The sequence below is a fragment of the Dermacentor albipictus genome, unplaced genomic scaffold (assembly GCF_038994185.2).
Source record: "Dermacentor albipictus isolate Rhodes 1998 colony unplaced genomic scaffold, USDA_Dalb.pri_finalv2 scaffold_15, whole genome shotgun sequence".
NCBI lineage: Eukaryota > Metazoa > Arthropoda > Arachnida > Ixodida > Ixodidae > Dermacentor > Dermacentor albipictus.
This window is the reverse complement of record NW_027225569.1, coordinates 14794020-14816500: the sequence shown is the minus strand read 5'-3', so window position 1 is coordinate 14816500 and position 22481 is coordinate 14794020. Positions and strand designations below refer to the sequence as shown.

At 48.4% G+C, this 22481-nt stretch overlaps 1 protein-coding gene across 3 annotated transcripts in view; it reads left to right on the top strand.

Moving 5' to 3' along the window:
- Positions 1-22481, top strand: part of LOC139051828 (uncharacterized) — a 77057-nt gene that overhangs the window by 51170 nt on the left and 3406 nt on the right. For 2 of the 3 annotated variants that reach the window (XM_070528846.1, XM_070528845.1), the window contains exons 16-17: positions 7418-7580; positions 9081-9248. In XM_070528846.1, coding sequence (XP_070384947.1) covers positions 7418-7580; positions 9081-9248 — 331 coding nt within the window. Of the gene's footprint in view, positions 1-5216; positions 5278-7417; positions 7581-9080; positions 9249-22481 lie in introns of all 3 variants that reach the window. The other variant, XM_070528847.1, reaches the window with a different exon arrangement.

Sequence of the window (22481 nt, the reverse complement as noted above, 5' to 3'; positions counted from 1 at the left end):
CTTTTGAACTTGTATAGGTGTCTTATCGGCTCACGTCTTGACTATGGCACTGTAATATATCAGTCCGCTACACCAAGTGCTTTAAAGATCTTGGATCCTGTCCATCATTTAGGAATCCGCCTCGCGACTGGAGCCTTCAGGACAAGCCCCGTACAAAGCCTTTATGAAGAAGCAAATGTATGGCCACTCCATTTTCAGAGAGCATATAGCACTTTTACATGTTTCCTCAAAGTAAATTCTAACCGCGAACACCCCTCTTATTCATGCATAAACGATATTCTTCAATACCCGACCTGCAGTGAGAAAACCGTTGTCTTTGCGCGCAAGGAACCTCAGTGAGGAAATGGGTGTTCCAGGTGCTTGAACATTGTCTTATGGCTCCAGCGAAACTGTTAGCGCCATGGCAGTGGCAGCTGATAGAGTGTGACACATCATTTGTAGAGGTCACTAAACATGCGCCAGATACACATATCAAAATGCATTTCTTGGAGCTCCAGTAAAAGTACTCGTGTACAGAGTTCTACACAGACGCTTCTAAGGCGCATGCCGGGGTGTCCTGCGCAGCCCTAGGTCCATCCTTCTCGGAATCCGGTGTGCTGCACCCTGAAAGAAGTATATTTATGGCTGAGGTCCATGCACTGTTGTCGGCTGTGAAACATATCAGAAAATCAAATCTTCAAAAATAAATTATATTTACAGACTCCTTAAGCATCGTAAAAGCCTTGAAGTCACTCTGTAAACACAAAAACCCTGTACTTACTGAGCTCTGTTCCAGTCTCTGTAGAACGTATATATCTAACCAGCATGTCATTATGTGCTGGGTACCTGGCCATAGAGGCATCGAGGGGAATGTACTAGCTGACGAAATGGCTACATCAGTCACCTCGCAAGCTATTGTTCCTACGGCTGCTGTCCCTGTCACAGATCTGAAGCCTTTCTTACGGACGAATCTGCAACGCTTGTGGGACATGGAAGCTACGAATAAGCTTCACTTGATTAAGCCAAAGTTAGGTTTCTGGCCCCCGAAAACGAAATCACGACGAACTGATGCCCTCTTCTGTCGACTCAGGATAGGACACACCTATGACACCCACAGTCTTTTACTGAATGGAAATGAACCTCCAACGTATGGTAGATGTGGTGAGAGGCTGACCGTTCTCCACGTCCTCGTGGAGTGTCGGGAAGCCAAAGCTGAGAGAAAGAGTCATTTTCCCCTTGTATATCGTCAGCACACCCCTATTCATCCAGCAATGTTTCTTGGTGAAGAACCGTTCTTTGACACCAAATCAGTTTTAATTTCTTGTACGATCTCAACTTGCCGGTTTTTAGCCCCAGATATTCATAGCACATCCTCTTTCTAGAGGATGCCGCTGTGATGGTAGTCTAGCATAGCATATGCCTACAGGCCCTTGCATCCCAAGGACTCTGTAAGGCAGTAGTGCTCATTGGAAAAAGCATATCTGTGAGATATGTCACTAAATCATCATTACTTCACAATGTGTATTTCGTGTTCATTGTACAGCCCATTAACCATCGGCATAATTTTATCTTGTATAGGTTTTATGCATTTTAGACCGACTGTTTTTAGGCCCCTTTACAGCCACCGTAAGATATGCCCTTCGTTATTCATACCTCCACTGCGAACGCATTACCACCGGCCTGGCGCTCTTTGGCCACATTTGGCCCTTGCGCCACAAAACACCACATTCATCAAGTACGAATTACAGCCCTTTATCTAAGAAATTGAAGCACTATACATCAAAATAAGAAGTCAGCAGAACTATATATGTACCTTTGCAAACTGACAAGAACTCTTTGCCCAACCACCTCTGCGATGGGTGCAAAAATAATAATATACGAAAGTAACAGTACCGCAAGCATTTATTATGTATCAGACGCGATTTTTTTCCTCATCAGAGCTGGAAAATACGCATGAACAATGTACAATGTAATGACTTGTAAGACAACAAAATAGAAATTACAATGATAATAAAGTGCGCTCATATAAAAAGTAAGCCATAATTGCAATTACTCGTGCGCACAAAGTTTATAGGGAAGAAAGTTCTGGCAGGAGCATGGTATGAAAACCGACGAGTTATCATCCTGACGCTGGCCAGGCAATCACAGGCCGACCTTTGGTGAGAAATTGCCTGGGCATCTTCACTATGGACGAACATCGTTTTTCATATACTTATAGAGCGTATCATTGTAATAATATGCAAAGTTCAAGAAGTACCATGAAAGAATCGCAACTGTCTCGTAATATGTAGCTGCTTGACTAAAACAAAGAACGGGGAAAAAAGACATTGTGTAGAGTACCGGTTGATTTTTCTCACACTGGGGATTTACGCATATGGATCAAATATGCAATATGGCCCGATTCGAATTAAGTTCCATTGTTACATGGACTCTATTGATATGCCGAGTTGAAACACGACAGGTATATTCATCTGGCTGAAAATCTTTCCAGCACTCCCCACCCTCTACCAGACCAAGCTTCAGGTGGAGGAGAGCTTGCAGTGTCTCATTCGACATATCGTTTCTCAAATCATTCTTTGTCAACGAAACCTGGCTGAACACGCGTTGGGCGGGTGCGTTCGAAACAAGCCGTGCAAGTAGGCCTAAATGTGCATGCGGAGGATGTGCAATCATGGACCAGACGCACGATACAGTCATGACTCTGCATAAATTTCATATTTGGGGATTTTTAACTATTTTCTTCGTGAAAATTGCAACAACACATTTCTTTCTTTTTCTTATTTTTCATGCACAACCGTTAACCAGCTTGTCAATATAGGTCGTACTATAGCAAGCGACTAATTTCGCCTCGCTTAACCCGAGATATCAATAAGGCTAATATATGTCAATTCTGACGCGAAACTTTCGAAACCTGTCAATCAATAATCAAATTTCCTAGTAGATGGGCGAGTTGTTTGTGCATGTTCATGTCTAAGAAACCGAGCACGAATGGAACACGAAGGCAAGTGAGAAGAAACAAGAAAAAAGCTCTCCAGTATTACATTGGCCCCGTTTTATGCCTCAGCATTCTTTGGCAAACACCCCAGGGCCCGTCACGCGAAAAGTGTAATGGCTTGCGTCTGCACAAAAATGCGCAATTTGCGAATTTAAGGCGTTCAGTAGTTATAATAGTGTAAACGTAGATTATTGGTAGCTTGATAAGCGATCAGGGACAATTCAAAGCAAAGAAATTCATCTGAAAGAAGACCCATAGGGTTACATAGGGCTCCACAGAAAATACATAGTTGTGCTTTTGGTAGGGGTGGGCAAACTGTAGTTTCCGGGCCGGAAAACTTGAAATTTGGAGGGGGGCCAACTTGAAATTTTGAGGAGGGCCTTCTTAAATTTGGAGATGGGCCAACTTGAAATTTGCAGTGGAATAAGTGAAACTTTGGGTAGACCAACTTAAACTTGGAGGTGGGTCAACCTGAAATGTGGGGGTGGGTCAAAATAATATTTGGGGTGGATCAACTTGAAATGTGTGGGTGGGCCAACGTAAATTCGGGAGTGAGCCAACTTATATTTCACGGTGGGCCAACTTACATTTCAGGGCGGGCCAACTAGAAATTTGAGGGTGTGCAAACTTAAATTTGGAGGAGGGGCCAAGGTAAGTTTGAAGGTGGGCCAACTTAAGATTTTCGGGTGCGCCAACTGAAATTTGGGGTTGGGCTAAATTCAAATTTTGGTTTCGGCCAACTCGAAATTAAGTGGTGGCCCAACTGGAATTTCGAGTTGGGTCAACCTAAATATGGGTGGTTTGCTACTTGAAATTTGGTGGTGGCCAACCTGAAATTTGGTGGTCGGCCAACTGAAATTTGCAGATAAGCTGATGCATACTTAGACAACTCCAGAGCAGTTTCCGCAATTTTTTTTCAATTTATGCACGATAGACAGTGCATGTGCTTTTAAGCATTCATTGGTTAAGAAGTTCATGCTAGGTGTAAATTGCGTTGCACTGCTGAAGTATTTTCTTTAGTTATCATTATTTTCATAAACAGTGAAAAATAGTCTACCTAGATAACTTGAGAAATTATGTGGGTTAAATAAAGTGGTATGTCGTGACCCTGCCGTCATGGTTGGCTCCAAGCACAATGCGCACGACCACAATGTGTTATCTGAACTGTTCAGCGTAAAATAAATCAACGTGCTTCAGTGCGATAAGAAACATAATGACACTCCAAGGGAATTTTACAGCGCTGCCATAGAGAAAGGATTTAACAAGAGCGGACACTGCCATAGAGCCTAGCGGCCGAATTGACTGCAGCGCACCAAGCCGGCGACATTATTACCTGAACCAACCTTCGGTTTCGGTTCTGGGTGAGCGCGTTTTCAACGCTAGCGGGAACCCGTTGAACCGGCTGCGCTGATAAGCGCTGCATTTCTTTGTTGTTGTTGTTGTTGTTGTTGTTGTTGTTGTTGTTGTTGTTGATGCTTCTAATGCTCACCCGCGCGCGGTCTTAGTGCGCAATAGTTGCACTGTCAAGTAGAAATGATTGCAACGATCTCTACAAACCTCCTTTGAATATGTGCCTTGTGCAATTTCACGAAGATGCATAACGCCTTGTGAAATGAAGAAATGTTTATTTTACCCTATATAAATGCTCGTTCCGGGCTTTTTGTTCATTCATCCAACGTTGTGGAACGACGTAAGCAGAAGCAGTTCGCGTACGAAGCTCCACCGGGCGACGTCAGTTGAAAAAAAAAATTGAATTACAAGCATATGCCATTTTGGTTTTACCACCTTTTAGGAATAATGTGTGCAAAGGCGAAACGCGCGAAAGTGGTGAATGGGCGGCATTACAAACAAGAGCAATTTGCTTTTACACACATGGCATAGAAAATATCCGACTCATTACAAACAGTGCTGTACATACCACGAAAACATGCGATCTGCAAGCATTCCCCCATTCACGGGCCTTGTATGCTGTACTTTAAGAACACAATGAAATGGGCGACTGCGCGTTTCAAAAAGAACATGGCTTCAACCCACGCGATAGTACGCTACGTATACACAGAGAAATCCACAACCCAGGCTCTCAAACAGGCGATGTCGGACGCTCGCAAAATTCCTTCTACTCGCAGTCAAGACAGATTCTTTGGTGAAAAGCCTGTTTTCAGTCGCTCGGAAGACAGAATTTTTGTGTTACAAATCCCTGGCGTTTGAGCTCTGTGGGGTTATCTTTTGCATGTTCTGGCAGCGCAAGCAACACACCCCCGTGTTGTCACTCTTGGCAATCGTTCATCGCATTTTCGACAAGCGTGAGTACCGAAAGAACGCATATTTTGTGGCGGTGCCATAAAAAAGTGTCGCAAACTTGTCCCACTGAGACTCGGTACATGCCAAACTAATTTCATAACCACGGCTGAGCTGGTTAGCGTTGCCTCACGACAGGCGCTGCGAGTGTGCCTCAAAATTATTCCAAATGATAAAGAAATTAATTGCCATTACGTTGAGGGTCAAAGAAAGCGTCATGAACTTGTCAAAGTAAGATTCAGTACACGCGAAAAAAACAGCCTCACGTAGCCGAGCTATTTTCCTCTGCGTCGCAACACCAGGCGCAGCGACCGCAAGCAAAAACTACCGAAATTAGTAACAACAATATGGGATTTACAGAAAGCGTCGCAAACATCTCCCAGTACTGAGACATTAACTCAAATCAACAGCGCCAGGACGGTTGAGCTGTTTTTCGCTAACTGTGTCACAAGTGCAGAAGGAACGCAGGAATATGCCGGGAGCCTACGAAACCAGGCTAAATCCAAAAAAAGAGAAACAGGAAGACGGGTCGCGAACGCTCACATGAGCAGCCGGCCTCGCTCGCTTCGGCGGCGTGTCTGACGCATGACGCATGCATCTGGTGCGTCATTGGCCTGCCTCTAGGTATGGCAAGACAAGTAAGTTGTAAAGTATGACTTAACTTATACGCACATATTTTTAGTTTTGCCGGAAAAGAATAGAAATCTGTTAACTTCACTTCAAATAACTTCTTTTCGACTCTCGCTGCAACAAACGGCTGTCATTATTACTAGCGTGACGTACTTCCGGTTGCCAGTTTTCGCCGAGTGTCCCCTCTTGTTGAAATCCATTCTCTATGCTGCAGCTTTTAGGCGCCCGTTCCTGCGTTGAGCGTCGGCGCAACCGAGTGAACGAGCATAGCGAAGGATGACGAAGCGAACGCTGAGCGCAGCGCGGAATGAAAGACGGTGATAGCGAAAAGAACGCGAGGAGGAAAGCGCAGGAGGAGGGTGCAGCGGTGTCATGAGGCGGAATGTGTAGATCCACGCAAAGGGGGCTCTGCGACGACTACCGCTAGGAGATCGTGCCAGAGTAGCGTGCCGACGTCTGTTCACCGATGTCATGCGGCGAGCGCGTCCACCGATACCATATGTGGAAACAAAGCACTGCATGGGCGAAAGTCTGTCTGCGGCGGCTGCTGTAAATCGCGCCCACGCGTCACCCACGCTCTGCCTCTCGCGATCTCCCGCTATTAGCGGGGCCGTCGCGCTACACTTCGCCTCGTTTGCATTGTGCCGCACGACACGGGCACACGCATAGAGCTGCGCTCAAATTTCGCATTAAGGAGCATGTAATCGTCGGCGAGATTTTTATTATGGGATTGGTTTCTTTATTGGTATAATCCAATTTTCGATCGATCGAAGGAAACGCATTCTCTGCGATTCATCCGTAACCAATTTCAATGTATTGGCGGCAAGGATCTATAATACAGGAAAGCCGAGAGCAGTTTCCTTGAGTAAGTGAGCCCGTGACGCTTAGCAACACACGCGTGCAGTTTTCCCCATCACATACGACGCCGCAGCGATGGAGCCATGCGCACGGGGAGAGATCTAGCAAGCAAGTGTTCGCACGCGGAATTTCACGCAACGCCAAACCCCATCTGCGTCAGCTCGAGTCCATTCCACGCAATAATGTCCAGGAGGCAGCTGATATGCAGTGCCGAGGCATCCGCTTAAAAGGCGGATGTTGGCGGGAACAGATGAAGCGGGGGAGAGTTGATGATGTTGAGAAAGGTGAACCGTGGGCAGATGCGTCGTCGACGATTGCCCGAGTGTTTTGTCAAGTAAGTCGGTTTGGAATCGATGTGATGTAGGGGAAGATACAAAGAGACAGACAGACAGACATACAAAGGGCCGCGACCACTTGGTACTAGGCAGTGCGTAGTGCACAGATGAACATGGGCAGCCCAAGGAGTATGTTTAAGATGAGACATCGAAAGGTCAGTTGCTTGGCGTAGCGCTTGACTCGCGGTTGCCATGAGCCGCTCGCGCTTCCACGTCTCCATAGTATTTGTGCTGTAACGCACTGGCATTTTCCCCGCTCAGTAACACTAACTGTAAACAGCAAACGCAATAATAGGTGCTCAAATGCATGGACCACGTGCAGGGTGGCTCTACTAAGTGCGCTGACGTCGATGATGGTCGCCACGAGCTTGGTTACGTCATGCCTGGAAGCTGCATTCGACTTCGTGCGGCAGATCTGGCAAGTGGTGCCGTGGAGCATCCTCTTGTTCATCGGGGCCACCCAAGTCTCGTCGAAGCTACTGCAGGTATACGCACGCACGCGCCCACGCACGCACGCACGCACACACGCACACACACACACACGCGCACACACACACACGCACGCACAACACACACACGCACACACACATGCGCGCGCGCGCACAGACAGACAGACAGATGCCACGCATTCCCCTTAAGTATTTTTGTTCATTAATGTGGTTTGTTGAAACCAATTTTTCCTTCGTGTATAGCTGGGTGCTGATCTCTTGGAACTGTATTGCTGATAGTTAACCGCTGGCATAGCGCTAGCAACACACAGGGAGAAGTACTGCAAACAATGCAGGATGCCACAATCTCGGCCGTAAGGTTCCCACCACTTGCACTCTTTGTCCCGTAATTGCGCCACCGAGCCACAAGCCGCGGCGGCCACTACGCCGGTGTCGGCGACCCATTACGACGCATTCTTCTATCTGGTAGAAGCGCCGCCGTGTCGTCGCTTTGTGGCTCTTTCTGGTCTTTCTGACGCTTTTTCTCACAATTTATAGCACGAGCAGTCTCGCGGTTACAACTTCGACGCCCCCAAGGTGTGAATTAAAGAGTACTCCTTACAAGTAGATAACCGTGCTAATTGTTAAGGGGCATCTGGTTGCTGCTTAGCGTGATCACAATCAAGGGCGTAAAGAACCGACGAAGTTTACGCAAGGATTCGTTAAGTCCATGCCAGTTAAGCTGCCGAACCTCTCCACCGATCTTGTGCTCTGCTTTTAAAGGTGAAGATTTTTCTTTGCAAGCCTTTCCTGGTTTTTGTGAACAAGAATGCTGCTGCGTAGCTGTCCTCTAGCCGAGTAGGCCAACCAATCACAGAGCAGGAAGCGCGCCGCTTCACCAGTCGGTGGCGCAGACCGTGCGCAGCACAAAAAAAAAAGAACCAGAAGGCTTGCCTTCGTACGTCCGCTGCAGCGTGAATAAAGCCTTACGTGTCAATTTTTACGGACATTCGATACACACAAACTCGTGTTTCAGCTCTTTATGCACGCACATTAAGCTGTACTGTATATAGGTGCCAACTCGTTGCATTTGCTGCATTTTTTAACATCTTTTGAGTGATAATGCCAACATTGTAAGCTGCGCGCTAACCTCGCCGTGGAACCGCGGTTGTATGGCGCTGCACCATTTTGCACCTTGTCTAGGTGCGGAAGTTAACCTGCAGAACATCTCTTAAGTTTACTGTCGGCTTTAGTCCATCACTCACACGCTCGTCCGCAATCTTCAGTAATAATAACTGTAATACTAAATAATAATACATTGCACTTGTAGCAGGTAGCCCACTTCCGGCATGCTGCGCGAGGGCTGGAAGCTATAAATAAGATGGCCTTTTATTTCCTTTTAGGGAGCCTGCGAAAAAGAAGAAAGCCTTTGAGCTAATGGTAAAAGTAATGGAGGCTCATTCTCATCTCTGATTGTCGGACGTGTAAGGAATTTCAATGGAATTCCAATTTCAATGGTGTAGGGAATTTCAACGTAAGGAATTTCAACCTCTTCAGGTCTACGATATCCCACACGAGCTCTTCAAGCTGGTGTCCACTTCCTTCTGGGAGGAGTGCACCGCGGTCGAGGCGCAAGTCATGCTGGCCATCGCCAGCTCGGTGATGGCCGAAACCGCGGGCAAGCGGGCGCTCGTCCAAGTCATGGCGCCAGTCGTGGTGAACATCGTGAGTAGAATGCAGCGATCACGAGACCATCATCTACACGTCTGGGCACACCCGGCGACGAGCACGGGTTAAGCGGAGTCTGCCTCAGGGGTCATGCGGCAGCGCACGATTTGTGAAATCAGGGCTGAATTATAGCTGCATGCATCGTTAAACCTGATATAGATTGATCTAGCCACAGATTTCCCTACGCCACCGCGGTCGCAAGGGATGCCGGTGTAGTAGCAGTCCCAGCGGACTGAAGGGCAACTATAGGAGTATATTGTTCGACTATGGAGGCTAGCTGATTGTGTCGTCTAGACTTGTTATTTCTGGCGTCAAAAGGCTTTTTGACTTTCCAATATGATTATCCAAAATAAATTTTGCCTTAAAAACGACATGATTTGCAGTGATCATGCCTCCGGTCTCAGGTACTGTTCGCATCATTTGTGCGTTGAGAAAAATAGCATTGCTTTAAAATTTAGGCCAATCGAGAAAAATGAAGTGTAACGTGAACAAAGCCACAAAAAAGTCTGAAGGCATAAGCATGAAAAGCAGACAAATTTTCGTGTAGGATCTATCATTTCCATACAAGCTGAATGATCTCAGCTCTAAAGTTCCCTCTAGTAATTTTACACAATGAGCAAAACGTGAACAAGGTGAATGCAGGAGCCAACGTTTCGACAAGTGGACTTGTCTTCTTCAAGGTGACATATGCTTTCCTGGCAACAGTATATATTGGTGAGGTTCTTCTAAAGGGGAGATAGCTGCCTTGGCGTGTTTTCTACACCATGAACCAAGAGCGCCAAGCGACCAGCTCTTGCGAGGCCCATGTTCTAAACGGGCGTGCAAACGGCCTTCGGCCAATTCACCACTCTGTTTTGATAGATCATCTACCTACCGCAACGTCATTTTCCAACGACCAGAAGACGCAATCGGTGACGTAGAACGCCGCAGCGCGTTCCTCAACAACAACGAAGACGCCCGAGGTGGATACCGCGGGAGTGGCCGCCGATCCCATCGTCGCCGATTTTCCCTCCCAACAGCGAGAGGTGGACACTCCGACCGGGGAAAGGATGGAGGAAGATGCTGCCCCGAACATATACGACGACAAAACTGACGAAGACACAGGTGGCTGTTGGAAGACAGTCATACATAAGCGACGCATCCGTCAAACACGCGCTAAGACGCAACCCTCCGAGAAGATCTTGGGCATTCCGGACACCTCGCAGCCTACTGTACGCAAGCGCATTCGGAATCTGAACCTGCATCAACTTCCTTTGCACGATGAAAAGATAATTCTGCGGCCTCACTGAGGACTTTGTTTCGATAAGTGGACGCGCCCAGAACTCGCCAGTGCTCTATGGAGTGCTGCCGGCTTGACCACCGAGGATCGTCAGGACATCATATTCCGACTGCGACCTCAGCAGAACTTGGCAATCATCAGCACACCCCAGTCACACGTAGCCGACGCATTGTATAAGGTGAGGGAGCTGAACCTTGGCCAGCGGGTCTATCCCATTACGACATATTTTGCGGCCCCAGACAACTCATGCAAGGGAATTGCTCCAGGCCTTTTGCCCGGTACACCACCTTCCAAGCTAGTGGATGAGCTTGTGGCTCCTGGAACTCAAATACTTCAAGCACGAATGATAGGTCAAACCATCGTTGCGTTGGTAACATTTGAAGGACTTAATGTGCCTCGCTACGTGCGTTTCTATGGTGCAGAACTCCGCTGCTACCCTCATCGACCCCGCCAACTGGTTTGCAAGATATGTCACAAGCTCGGCCATTGGGCTGATTACTGTCCTACGCCGCACGTGGTCATTTGCGCGACGTGCGGAACTGACAACCACACCCCGTCACATCCGTGCACCCCACACTGCAGATCCTGTGACGGGACCCACCCTACAGCGGATCCAAACTGCCCGCAGCGTGCTGGGCAGACATTGAACAAAGCTTGTGTGCGGAAAGCTCTCGCGAAAGAGCAGCGTGAACTCCAACCCTCCAGTTACCCGACCACTACCACAGATACGGCGGAGACCCGAACGTCGCACGCCCCAACGAAGGAGACCAGAAAAGTCCGGTCGGAGACCCGTTCGAGATCCCGTCGCAAGTTCAAGTCTCGGTCCCGATCCCGCGAGGCATCGATGCGCCTCCCAGAGAAGTGCCCTCCTTCCCCATCTTCCCAACAACCCTACAAGAAGGCCCTGCGGGCGAACGACCCAGCCAAGGTGACCCTGGTCCCTTCAGGGCTGCAGTGGACCCCGGAGAAGAAAACAGCAATGGAGGCGCCTCGGGAGATAGGCCGGGCGGAGGGTCCCCCACAGCTTGCTCCGTCCCGGAAATCCCTCCCTACCCCTTACCCTATTACCAATTCGTTACCAAATCCCGATCCTGTAATAAAAATAGCCCCCCTACGTCGTGACAGGAGGCGCGCTGATGGAGGCGCGCTGTGAGCGCCTTCAAAAACAAATGGACGCGCAGGTGGCAGACATGAGCACTAGTATGCAGGCGGCTCTGGACAGGATAGAACGCCAAATGGAGGCCCTTCAAATAGGGATCACGGAGCAAGTGAAATCATGTATAGAGTGCACTTTCGCACACTTGCAAGTTCCTGAGCTTAGCGGTAACAATGAAAGCGCGCTTTCCGACCAAGGGTCTCGGCCGCAACCTTCAAATGTGGGCACCCGGCGCCCGCATCCCTATGCACGACCGCCTGCTTCCTCTCGCGATGATGATGGCGCCGCGTAACGCGGAGCAACTAGTGGTGTGGCAGTGGAATTGCAAGGGATTCCGCTGAAAACGAGGTTCCCTAAAGCAGTATATCGGCACATCCACGAACCCTCCCGATGTCATCCTCTTACAGGAAGTCAATTGCACCCCTTCTTTATCCGGCTACAGCGCGCTATCGGCTGTCTCTCCTCTTGTGGGAGCCTTAGTTTCAAAGCATGTTACATGTCGCATGCATACCACTAACATTGACATTCCGCACCAAATACTGGAAATAGTTACGCAAGGTAAACGCAGCGAGAGTCTGTTTATACTCAATGCATACAGTTCCCCCCGTTCGCGAACGCACTGTTTTCAGCACCTACTAACAGAATTTGGTAGGTTTGGACGGGTTTGTGTGGTGGCCGGCGATTTAACGCTCCGCATACTGTATGGGGTTACGTTAAATCGCAGGCTAAAGGGACCCGCTGATGGAATGCCATCTGTAACATGAGATACACACTGCTTACCGACCCAGTGCACCCCACTCGGATGGGCAACAGCGTATCTCGTGACACCTGCCCTGACCTTACCTTCGTGCGCAATACTGGCCCAGTAGTTGCTCACGGGCCTTTAGAGGAGCACCTTGGTAGTGACCACTACATTGTAGCGGCCACCTTGTCATTACGGGGTGCGCGCAGGCCCGAGCGAAATGTGCGTATAATGGATTGGGCGAAATTCAGGGAACGTCGCCAGGACTCACCTGAGCGCCAAGGGTACGAACGCTGGCTTGACTCTCTCGTACAAGATCTAGAGGCCACCACGAGCACACTGCGCACCACAGCCGAAACACCAGACATAGACCTGCATCTACTTCACCTTTGGAACGCCCGCAGAGGGTTGACACGACGATGGAAACGACAACGCCTCAAACGCAAACTTAGGAAACGTATAGATGAAATTACACGGGAATCTCAGGAGTATGCAGAGATCCTTACGAGGAATAACTGGCGAGGATTTTGCGATCGCCTCTCAGGCAGATTGAGCACAGCAAAAACGTGCTCGATTCTTCGCTCACTCACAGATCCCACCACAACAAAAGGAAAAACATTTAAACAGCTGCATATCCTAATGCTCGAGTACAGGGACGACGTCTCGACACTCCTCAGAGAGCTAGAGAAGCATTTCATACCCACAGGCCCGCCGCCGCAGTACCTGACTATCCTTATGTAGGTGAGGCGAACGAATTGCTCGATGCAGACATCACATCTGACGAGGTGCGGGTGGTCCTACAAGACCTACGCCGCAACACAGCACCGGGAGCCAACCACATCCGATTCGCCACCCTTCGTAACCTCAGTGACGCGGATATTAACAACCTCACCCATATCTTCAATGATTGCTGGCGCAAGGGCATGCTTCCCCAAGCATGGCGACACGCCGACATCACACTGATCCCCAAACCGGGCAAGCCTGTTGAGGTTGAAAACTTACGACCCATCTCCCTAACATCCTGCATTGGTAAGCTCATGGAGCATGTACTCTTGCGGCGTCTGCAGCCCTTCCTCGAAGAAAAATCATTCTTTTCTAACTCTCAGTTCGGATATCGGGCTCATCGGACTGCCAAAGATGTGCTTTTACAATTGCGGGAGGAAGTCATAGAACCTCCGTCGTCCGCCCAAACGAGAGCACTCATTGCCTTAAACCTAAAAGGGGCATTCGATAATGTTGAACATGACCTCATCGTTCGCAATGTTGCACATTCACACTGTGGAATTCGTATGTACAACTATTTCCGCGCATTTCTTCGAAATCGCACAGCCACCGTAGGAATGGGACCGCATGGTTCCGGTACGATTCGCCTTGTAAATATCGCACTCGCAGGGTTCCCCCGGCTACTCGACCAGATCCCTGATGTCGCCCACGCCATTTCTGCGGACGACATTACTATCTGGTCGACACGAGGTTCCGACGGCACATCCAGGACCGACTGCAGCAAACAGTCGATACAGTTTCCGAGTACGCGAGAAAATGCGGCTTAAGATGTGCTCCGGAAAAGTCGGAGCTCATAATCATTCGCCCCAGGAGTCGTTCCTGTACACCCCCTATCACTGTGCACGTGGAAGGCACACCGATACCACAGGTTAATCGTGCTCGTATTCTCGGCCTACACGTCCAAGCGGATGGCAGATCAAACTATACTGTTTCCTTTCTATCCAGACAGATTGAGCGAATTCTGGTCGTGATCCGGAGGGTCTCCAACAGGCGCCCGGGCCTTCGAGAAGAGGACCTGCTGCGCTTGGTGGAGGCATGCGTGATCAGCCGCCTTACATACCATCTCCCATTTCAGCGGTTGACCCAAGTGCAACAACTTCGCATAGACGCAATGATTCGCTTAGCGACGAAGGTGGCCCATGGCCTCCCGAACTATACTTCCACCCACCGTCTCCTTAACTTAGGGACACATAACACACTAGGCGAGCTCCTAGAGGCACATTGGGTCAGCCATCGCCAGCGCCTCCTACTCACTCCTACTGGCCGCCATCTTCTCATACGGCTAGGATACTCTGTCCCACCCCTTGAGTCTGAAACCCGTCCAACGATCTTGTCGTCAGCGACACACCAAGCACTGAGTATTCATCCATTGCCACGAAATATGCACCCAGAGCATGACAAAGGGCGGCGCAAAGCCCGTGTACGATAGATTGGCCGCATGCTTGCAAACATCCTGGAAACACATACTTTATGCACGGACACATCACGCACTCAGGAGGGCTATACCTCGGTAGTTTTGGATGGCACCGAATCCTTGAGAGACTCTGCTGCAATGCGCGGAACAAATGCCGCTTACGGAGAAATTCTCGGTGTTGCTCTTGCAATTCGATACGCCATCTGTGTTCCTGAGGAAGTGTATATATTGACGGACTCGCAACAGGCATGCCGGACGTTCCTATCAGGACATGGCTTCCCGAGGGCGGCGCACCAAATTCTCAAACAGATCCCGCGAAATACACCAACCACACCTCCCCGCATCCACTTACTCTGGACTCCTGGTCATACCTCGCTGCAGGGTAACGAACGCGCACATGCGGTTGGCCGAAAGATTTCCCTCCGGGCGACTCGGCGTAGTGAGGCGACTAGTACAGAGTGGGGGGATCCCTTGCTCCATTACAAATACTCCGTCATTATATACGCATTCGTCGCACCCACGCCGCACCACCGCCGTCCTTCTCGCGGGAGGAAGCAGTGGCATTACGCCAGTTACAAACCGCGACTTTTCCAAATCTTGTCTCTCTCAATAAACTCTACCCACACTGTTATGCAGATCGTTGCCCTGGCTGTGGCAGCTCGCCCACAATCTTCCACGTCACAATTTAGTGCACTGCAAACCTCTTTCTTCCCTTGCCAACTCTCCTTTAGCCCCTACGCAACAAAGAGCTGTTGGACGATGCCCTCCTCGACGGACCTCCCGAGGTCCTCTGAGCTGTGATACAATGGGCTCGAAACATCGCTGGAGTCATCTTAGGGGCCCTGGACTGAGGGTTCCTCCCACACTGCTCTCGCCATTCAAATATTATTAATAAAGATGTTTTACTCTCTCTCTAAAGGGGAGAGGGTTTGAGGCGGGAGGACGCGGAAACGAGGGAAAATCTGTTAGCGTGTCGAATTGAGAGTAAAGCAACGCTGTGTACAAGGTCAAAGCCAGGGCACCCCCACACCCCGCTCTCTCAACACACGAGAGTGAGCCGGCGTGTCAAGGGCATCTGACACGCCGGATTACTAAAAAGAAAAAAAGAAAGCAAAGGGAAAAAAGGGGGGGGGGGAGGATACGCCAAGAAACCAAACTAAGTGTTGTTGCCTATAGCTTGAAGTTTAGCATAGCGAATAGATTGGCCTGGATTGGAATAAAAGGCCTGCGGTCTGTCAGATTCTAATGTGCGCTGTCTCTTCGCCAATTCCGACTGCCTCTCCAATCATAAGCTCTGCATCTTACACTCTACATCTTAAACTTAAACTCCACATCTTACAGTCAAATTTCCGTTCTGAACGAGAAAGAAAATACGTAGAATCATACCTTATCCATAAGTTCAAGACATTGCAACCAATAGGCATAAACGTTTCAAAGGGAGCTTTCGAATCTATTCGCTATGCTAAACTTCAAGCTATAGGCAACAGCACTTTGATTTCTTGGCGTATCCTCCCCCCCCCCTTTTCCCTTTTGCTTTCTTTTTTTTAGTAATACGGCGTGTCAGACGCCCTTGACACGCTGGCTAACGCGCATGTGTTGACAGACCGGGGGGGGGGGGGGTGCCCTGGCTTTGACCTTGTACACAGCGTTCCTTTGCTCTCAATTCGACAGGCTAACAGATTTTCCCTCGTTTCCGCGTTCTCTCCCCTTTAGAAGAACCCCACCTATATATACTGTGGCGAGAAAAGCATATGTCGCCTTGAAGAAGACAAGTCCACTTCTCGAGGCGTTGGCTCCTGCATTCACCTTGGTCACGTTTTAACGCGACAGCGTTAAGGAGCTCGTGTCGCAGAAAAGCCGGTGTCATCGGTGTCGTCGGCGACATTGGCCGTGAGCGATAAATCCCAGCAGGCACTTCATGAATAAAAAACAACTTGCAAGATGGGCTGGGTGGGAATCGAACCAGGGTCTCCGGAGTGTGAGACGGAGACGCTACCACTGAGCCACGAGTTTTTTTTCTTTATTGCCAATTTGCACAATACAGTGAAAAACAACATCATAACATCACATTAAAAATGCTAGCTTGTGTCTGGCTAGCATAAGCGGGTAAAAAACGCTTTACGATCAGGAGTTTGTCAAGATAAACACACCAATCTGGCTTCTCTTCCTTCTGTTTGTACACATCTCGTAAATAAGCGATGCTTTCGTTGAAGTTGTCCCGGGCTGACCTCGCGTTGACGTCCGCATTACGCACTGGCATTCTCGTTTTCCAAACAGTGTGCATTACTAGAATCATTAGCATATCGTACGGCACACCGTCACTTTCGACGGGAAGAAATCGAATGCCGTAGGGTGTAAGCGGCAGTTCCTTTTTCAGGGTTCTTTGCAAGATGTCCCATAAGAATACGGCATCGCAACAATCGAGAAACACGTGCTCGATCGTTTCAGGCCTTTTGCATATTACACAGTCTACCGACCATGGTACCAACAACCCTTTTTCCCTTAGCCACGGTATTGTAGAAAGTGTGCCACTATGGAGCATGAAAAAGAAAGTTTTGACTGACGATCGGATAGTCATACTTTTAACCCTTTTTAACACATTGCTGCCTGGCCCAGGATTGTACATCCTTCGATACAAGGGAACAGGCATCATCACATCAATTAGGTCATTGTAGAGGCTTTTTCTCTTGACCTCGCAGAGATATTCCTTTGAAAATCTTACTTTTAGAAACTGGACAGCCGCAACAATTTCATGCATGTATCCGCGGACATTGCGTTGCATATGGGCGCATGATGAAACAATGACATCTGGCAATGCGTTCGCCAATCTCACTTGCATAACACTTCTTAAAAAAGGATATCTTTGATTGCGATAATATACGAAGCTAGAGACAATTTGTCTCACGAACAAATGAATCAAACCCAGTCCTCCCGATCGCACTGGAAGGAACAAATCTGTGCGGCTCACCCTTTCCCATGATGAGTTCCATACAAAAACAGCAAACAGTCGTGGAATGCAGTCGTGGAATACTCATGCGCGACATGTGCAGCGCTTTCAAAACATACCATACCCGAGCAATAATAAAAATGTTACACACTGTGGCACGGGAAAAAATTGATAGGTCTCGTCCTCCCCATTTTTGTGTTTTCTCTCGAGCCTGGTCTGTCTGTTCTTTCCAGTATTCTTGTGTATCCTTGTTGTAGTGGTACGCCAAGGTATTTACTTGGAGTAGTCGTCCACTGAATGTTGTCGTACGTGACTGGGACACCATCCCATTTCACCATGCCAGAAACCCTGACATTTATTCTAGTTTATTCTGCTCCCTGTGTATTGAGAGAAAGCTGTGGCATCTTTTATCGCATTTGTTACACTTTCTCTATCGGTACAGAAAACAGCTATGTCGTCGGCGTAAGATAATATTTTGACTTCACAAGCCTAATACGAAGGCCTCTTATTTCCTCATTTTGAATAATCTTTAAACAAAATGGCTCTAAATAAATGCTAAAAAGTAGTGACGACATAGGACACCCTTGTTTCACCGAAGAGACGACATGGATGCTTTTGCTGACTTGTTTGTTAATTATAATTGAGGCAGAGCATCCAGTGTACGACATTTTTACACCTTCCAGTATTATTTTCCCTACATTTACATATTCCCTAATGGCAAGCAATATTTCGTGCGTAACAAGGTCAAAAGCTTTTTCGTGATCTATTTGGAGCATTGCCACGTGGTTGGAAAAAAACATCACAACACTCTAAAATATTTCTTGCTATATGAACGTTCGTCTTTATGCTCCTACCTTTAATTCCGCACGTCTGGTGCGGTCCGACTATATCTTTAATAAAACCTTGCAATCTTCTTGCCAAGACCTTCATGAATGTCTTGTAATCTACGTTAGAGAGGGTAATTGGCCGGTAAGAACCTACCAATAATTGCTTAAGTCGGTCGTCCGTTTTAGGAATGAGAATGATATGTGATTGACGGAAGGAAAGGGGAAGCTCTTCTACGTCATATGTCTCTTGTGTTACCGCATGCAATGCCTTAGCTATAGGAGTTTTAAATTTCTTATAAAACGCTGAACCCAGTCCATCGGGACCGGGTGACTTTCCCGTGTTCAAATCATCGATTGATTTTTCAATTTCCTTTAATGTAATTGAGGCTTCTAGGACTGATTTTGCATTTTCATCTAGTTGCGGCATAAGTGGAAGAAAAGCGTTTACAAATCCCTTGTTTACTTCTTTCCTTTCACCAAACAATTTCCGAAAGTGCTTTACGAAAGCATCTTCTATATCACTTTTCTTATCTGTGACTGCACCTCAGTACCTTATTTCTTTGATTTCTTTTTTGGTCGCCTATCTTTTTTCGTCACTAAGGGCGCGTTTGGTGGGCGTTTCTCCCATCCACAAATGCTCTGCACGAGCCCGTATCACTGCTCCTCTATAATTTTCGACATCGATAAGCTCAAGTAGTCGCTTGGCGTCTCGACTTTCTTTACTGCGCAGGCCGGGGGTAACACTTTCTTGGCTGATCAAGACGTCTAACTGGGCTTGCAGTTCTTTTTCGTGTTTTATTTTACTGTGCTTAAGTGCAGAAGCCCGCTCTATCGCCTTAACCTTTATTTTTTCTTTGAAACGCTCCCATCTGCCAATTATGTTCTGGTGATCTTCAAGTAAATCATTAGGGTTTCCATTGCGTAATCTACGAAAGGTTTGTCATCCAATAGATTGTCATTAAGTTTCCAGAGCTGCCAATTAAATGTACTTTTTCTTTTTTCTGCTCCAAGCGAGAAAGACACTAAGCTGTGGTCGCTGAAAGAAACATGATTGACTTTGTAATTACTGCACAGTAGGTACAAGAGCTGTCCATATATAAGCTCTATCTACTCATGCGTGGCTATTTCCTTGAAAATGAGTGAACTGGGGAAAGTTACATGAAAACAAAGACCCCACGTCATCTAAATTGTGTTCATCCACTATTGCGCTTAAAAATATTGCACTTTCATCTCGAATAGGTCGTTTGTTCACTCTATCTTCTGGTTCACAAACACAGTTGAAATCACCCAGTAATATGACCAGCTTATCGCATAGCAGGTGTTTTTCCATTTCCTGAAAGAACACTCGCAGGTCATGTACCTTGTTTGGTGCGTACACGTTAATCACCCTCCAATTTTTCATTGCGAAGGTGAAATCACAAACAATATAACGACCACATTGACTGACACTTAAAAATTCCTCAACAATCTCAATAGAATTTCGAAGAAATAGAGCACAACCTGCTGACAAACCTACTGCATGATTTATGGCAACATTGTACCGATTTCTAAAAGGTGCTCCATGCGATCACTTTGTTCCTGCGTTTCTACCTTTGTCTCTTGAAATGCTACGATATCCAGCTCATTTTCTAACAGCAGGCGACTAAGCTGGTACTGACGTCTCCTAGACGCCAGACCTCTGACATTTATCGTCGGTATGCGTAGTGCTGTGCCTGATTTTAACGCCATTTCTTTTTATATATTCTGCAAAATGATCGCATTACACTACCCCTTTACAATCTGAAAAATTAGTTAGCATAGTATAACACTTAGAGCGAAGATGAACCTTGTAGACACATCACGTATGCAGCACAATGTGCGCTATAGGCATCTTCTGGCCGGAAGGCTTCACGACACTTGCAAATGAGTTCGCTCAGAGTCCCCACGTCTTCCCGAAGACCCCAAAAGGTTGCGCTGCGCGGAGAGTCGGCGTCAAGACGGAGGTTTTCCCGCTGGCCGCCGCTCAGCGGAAAAATTCGGCCTCTGCTTCAATAAAGACCGTCTTATGCCGAGTCCGTTCGGCGGTGGTTCTGTCTCTTCAACTCCTTTGTCTGCTTCCTCGACGCTCTCCTCCAATGGCCTCTTGGTGGGCTGTCCACTGAGGCTTTCGACGACGTTCATGGAGGTCTCTTGGGTTTCTTCCACTTTTGTATCCTCGCTGATAGCTGGACAGGCGTCCTTCGAGGGGGTGGCTTTTTCCACGGCCTGGTCTTTGGTATCCCGTTCGCGCTCTGCTGGTTGACGCCTTTCCTCCAAAAAGGGTTTGTTGGCTGCCAGCGTTACCATTTTGCGGACTGTGGTGTCCTTTGATGGCTTCGAAGCTTCTTCAGCGTCGTTTTCATCCATGAGAAGTTCGGATGAATCCTTGTCACTCGTAGGCCCAGCGACGCTGGCGTACGTCTTAGGGCATTGACCTTCTTCATGTCCGAATCTACGGCCGGCACTGCATTTTGGAACCCGGCAGTCGCGGCGAATGTGCCCCGTTGCATGACAGCGCAGGCGCATCGGCGGACGGCCTGATACGACCACCAAAGCTTGTTCACCTGCGACGTTGAGCTGGTGTGGTAGATCTTCCAGCTTAACGCCTGCCTTGAGACGCATGGACACCAACCTGGTTGTGGACCCCTTGTCAGTGATTCCGTGTACTCGCCACCACTCTCTGCTAATTTCTGTCACTTTTCCATAAGGAAGGAAGGCCACCCGCACGTCATCATCTGGAATGTTGTGCAACAGCCAGTGCACTTTCATCCTTACATCTTGGTTTCCAGGATCAATGACGGCGCAGCGCCGGCCCTTGACCTTCAATTCACTCGCGGCGAGTAACTTCTTCACGGCTTCGGCATTACTGAAAGTTACGGCCCACACGTGGCTGATCCGATACGCCCCTAAGGCGATCACTTAAGGAAGCAGCGACAAACCAGACAACGCGTCGCGAAAATCTTCTACTCGGTAAGGCCGCGCTTGAACAGCTCCGTGAAGAAAAACTGTATTAACAACAAAACGACCTGTTGGTAAATTCGGCAAAATCAACTCGTAGCCTTCTTCAGATGAAAAGTTCCTGTTGCCGCGGCTGGCAATAGCCGCTGTAGCCGCCCCCTACGGAGCTCGCCATCGCACAACCGTTCGCTTCGGCTACTGAGCCACGAGTTCGATGCTTCAAAGCGGTACAAAAGCGCCTCTAGTGAATGCGGTGTTGCCTTTGAAACGAGCTGTTTCTAAGGCTCAGGCGTGCGTCGCTTGCTCAGGCGCACATTTCGTTGCCGCGCCGAACGCTGCGTTGCTCGACGCTCACCGCGTCCGATGCGGGCCGCATAGCCGCTGCGCCGTAGCCCATTGTCTTACACCCCTTGGCGGGTCGACGGGAACGCTATCGCGTTCCACTCTTGAAGGCGAAGCTTAAGCGTCTTCCAATTTTCGCTCATCGTCTTGAATTTCCAACTCCCGCATTCCCCGTCTTTTCCCTAGTAATTTGAGTAATACACGCTATGAGTTAGACCACGTGTTAGTTAAACCATGGTCTCCGAGATTTGCGGCACGCGTTGAGGAAAGCGTGCTCCTTGCAAAAACAAAACAAGTAGGAGGGGGCGAGAGAGAGACAGTGATAGCCCACCATGCCTCCCACTGCTCTTCGTGAAGTAATTCATTTACGAAGGGACCATCGGTATGTGAAAGCACTGCGACAGGTGATCAGCAAGATCGCGAGCAGTGCAGTCACCCACCACGCGCACCAAAAAAGCCGCGATGTCGAGTAATTCGGACGAAGGAGCCACCTCATGGCATAACTAGACGGACCGTATCTCCTCGTCCTGTAGCCTCCTTTCGGATCCTTTGTATCCATGTCCTTGCCTTCGTCTTGCTCAGGCACAACCATATCTCGGAAACTCGTCAGCCATGTCGGTGCAGCTTTTGTTCCTCGAGTGGATGTGATACCAATTGTAAAAGGATCGAGCGAATTGACGGAGGACGTGTGAACATGCCGTTCTCGACGGAATTAGCTCAGGTCAGCCACACATCTCTCTTGATAGCCCGCATTTTTTATATGT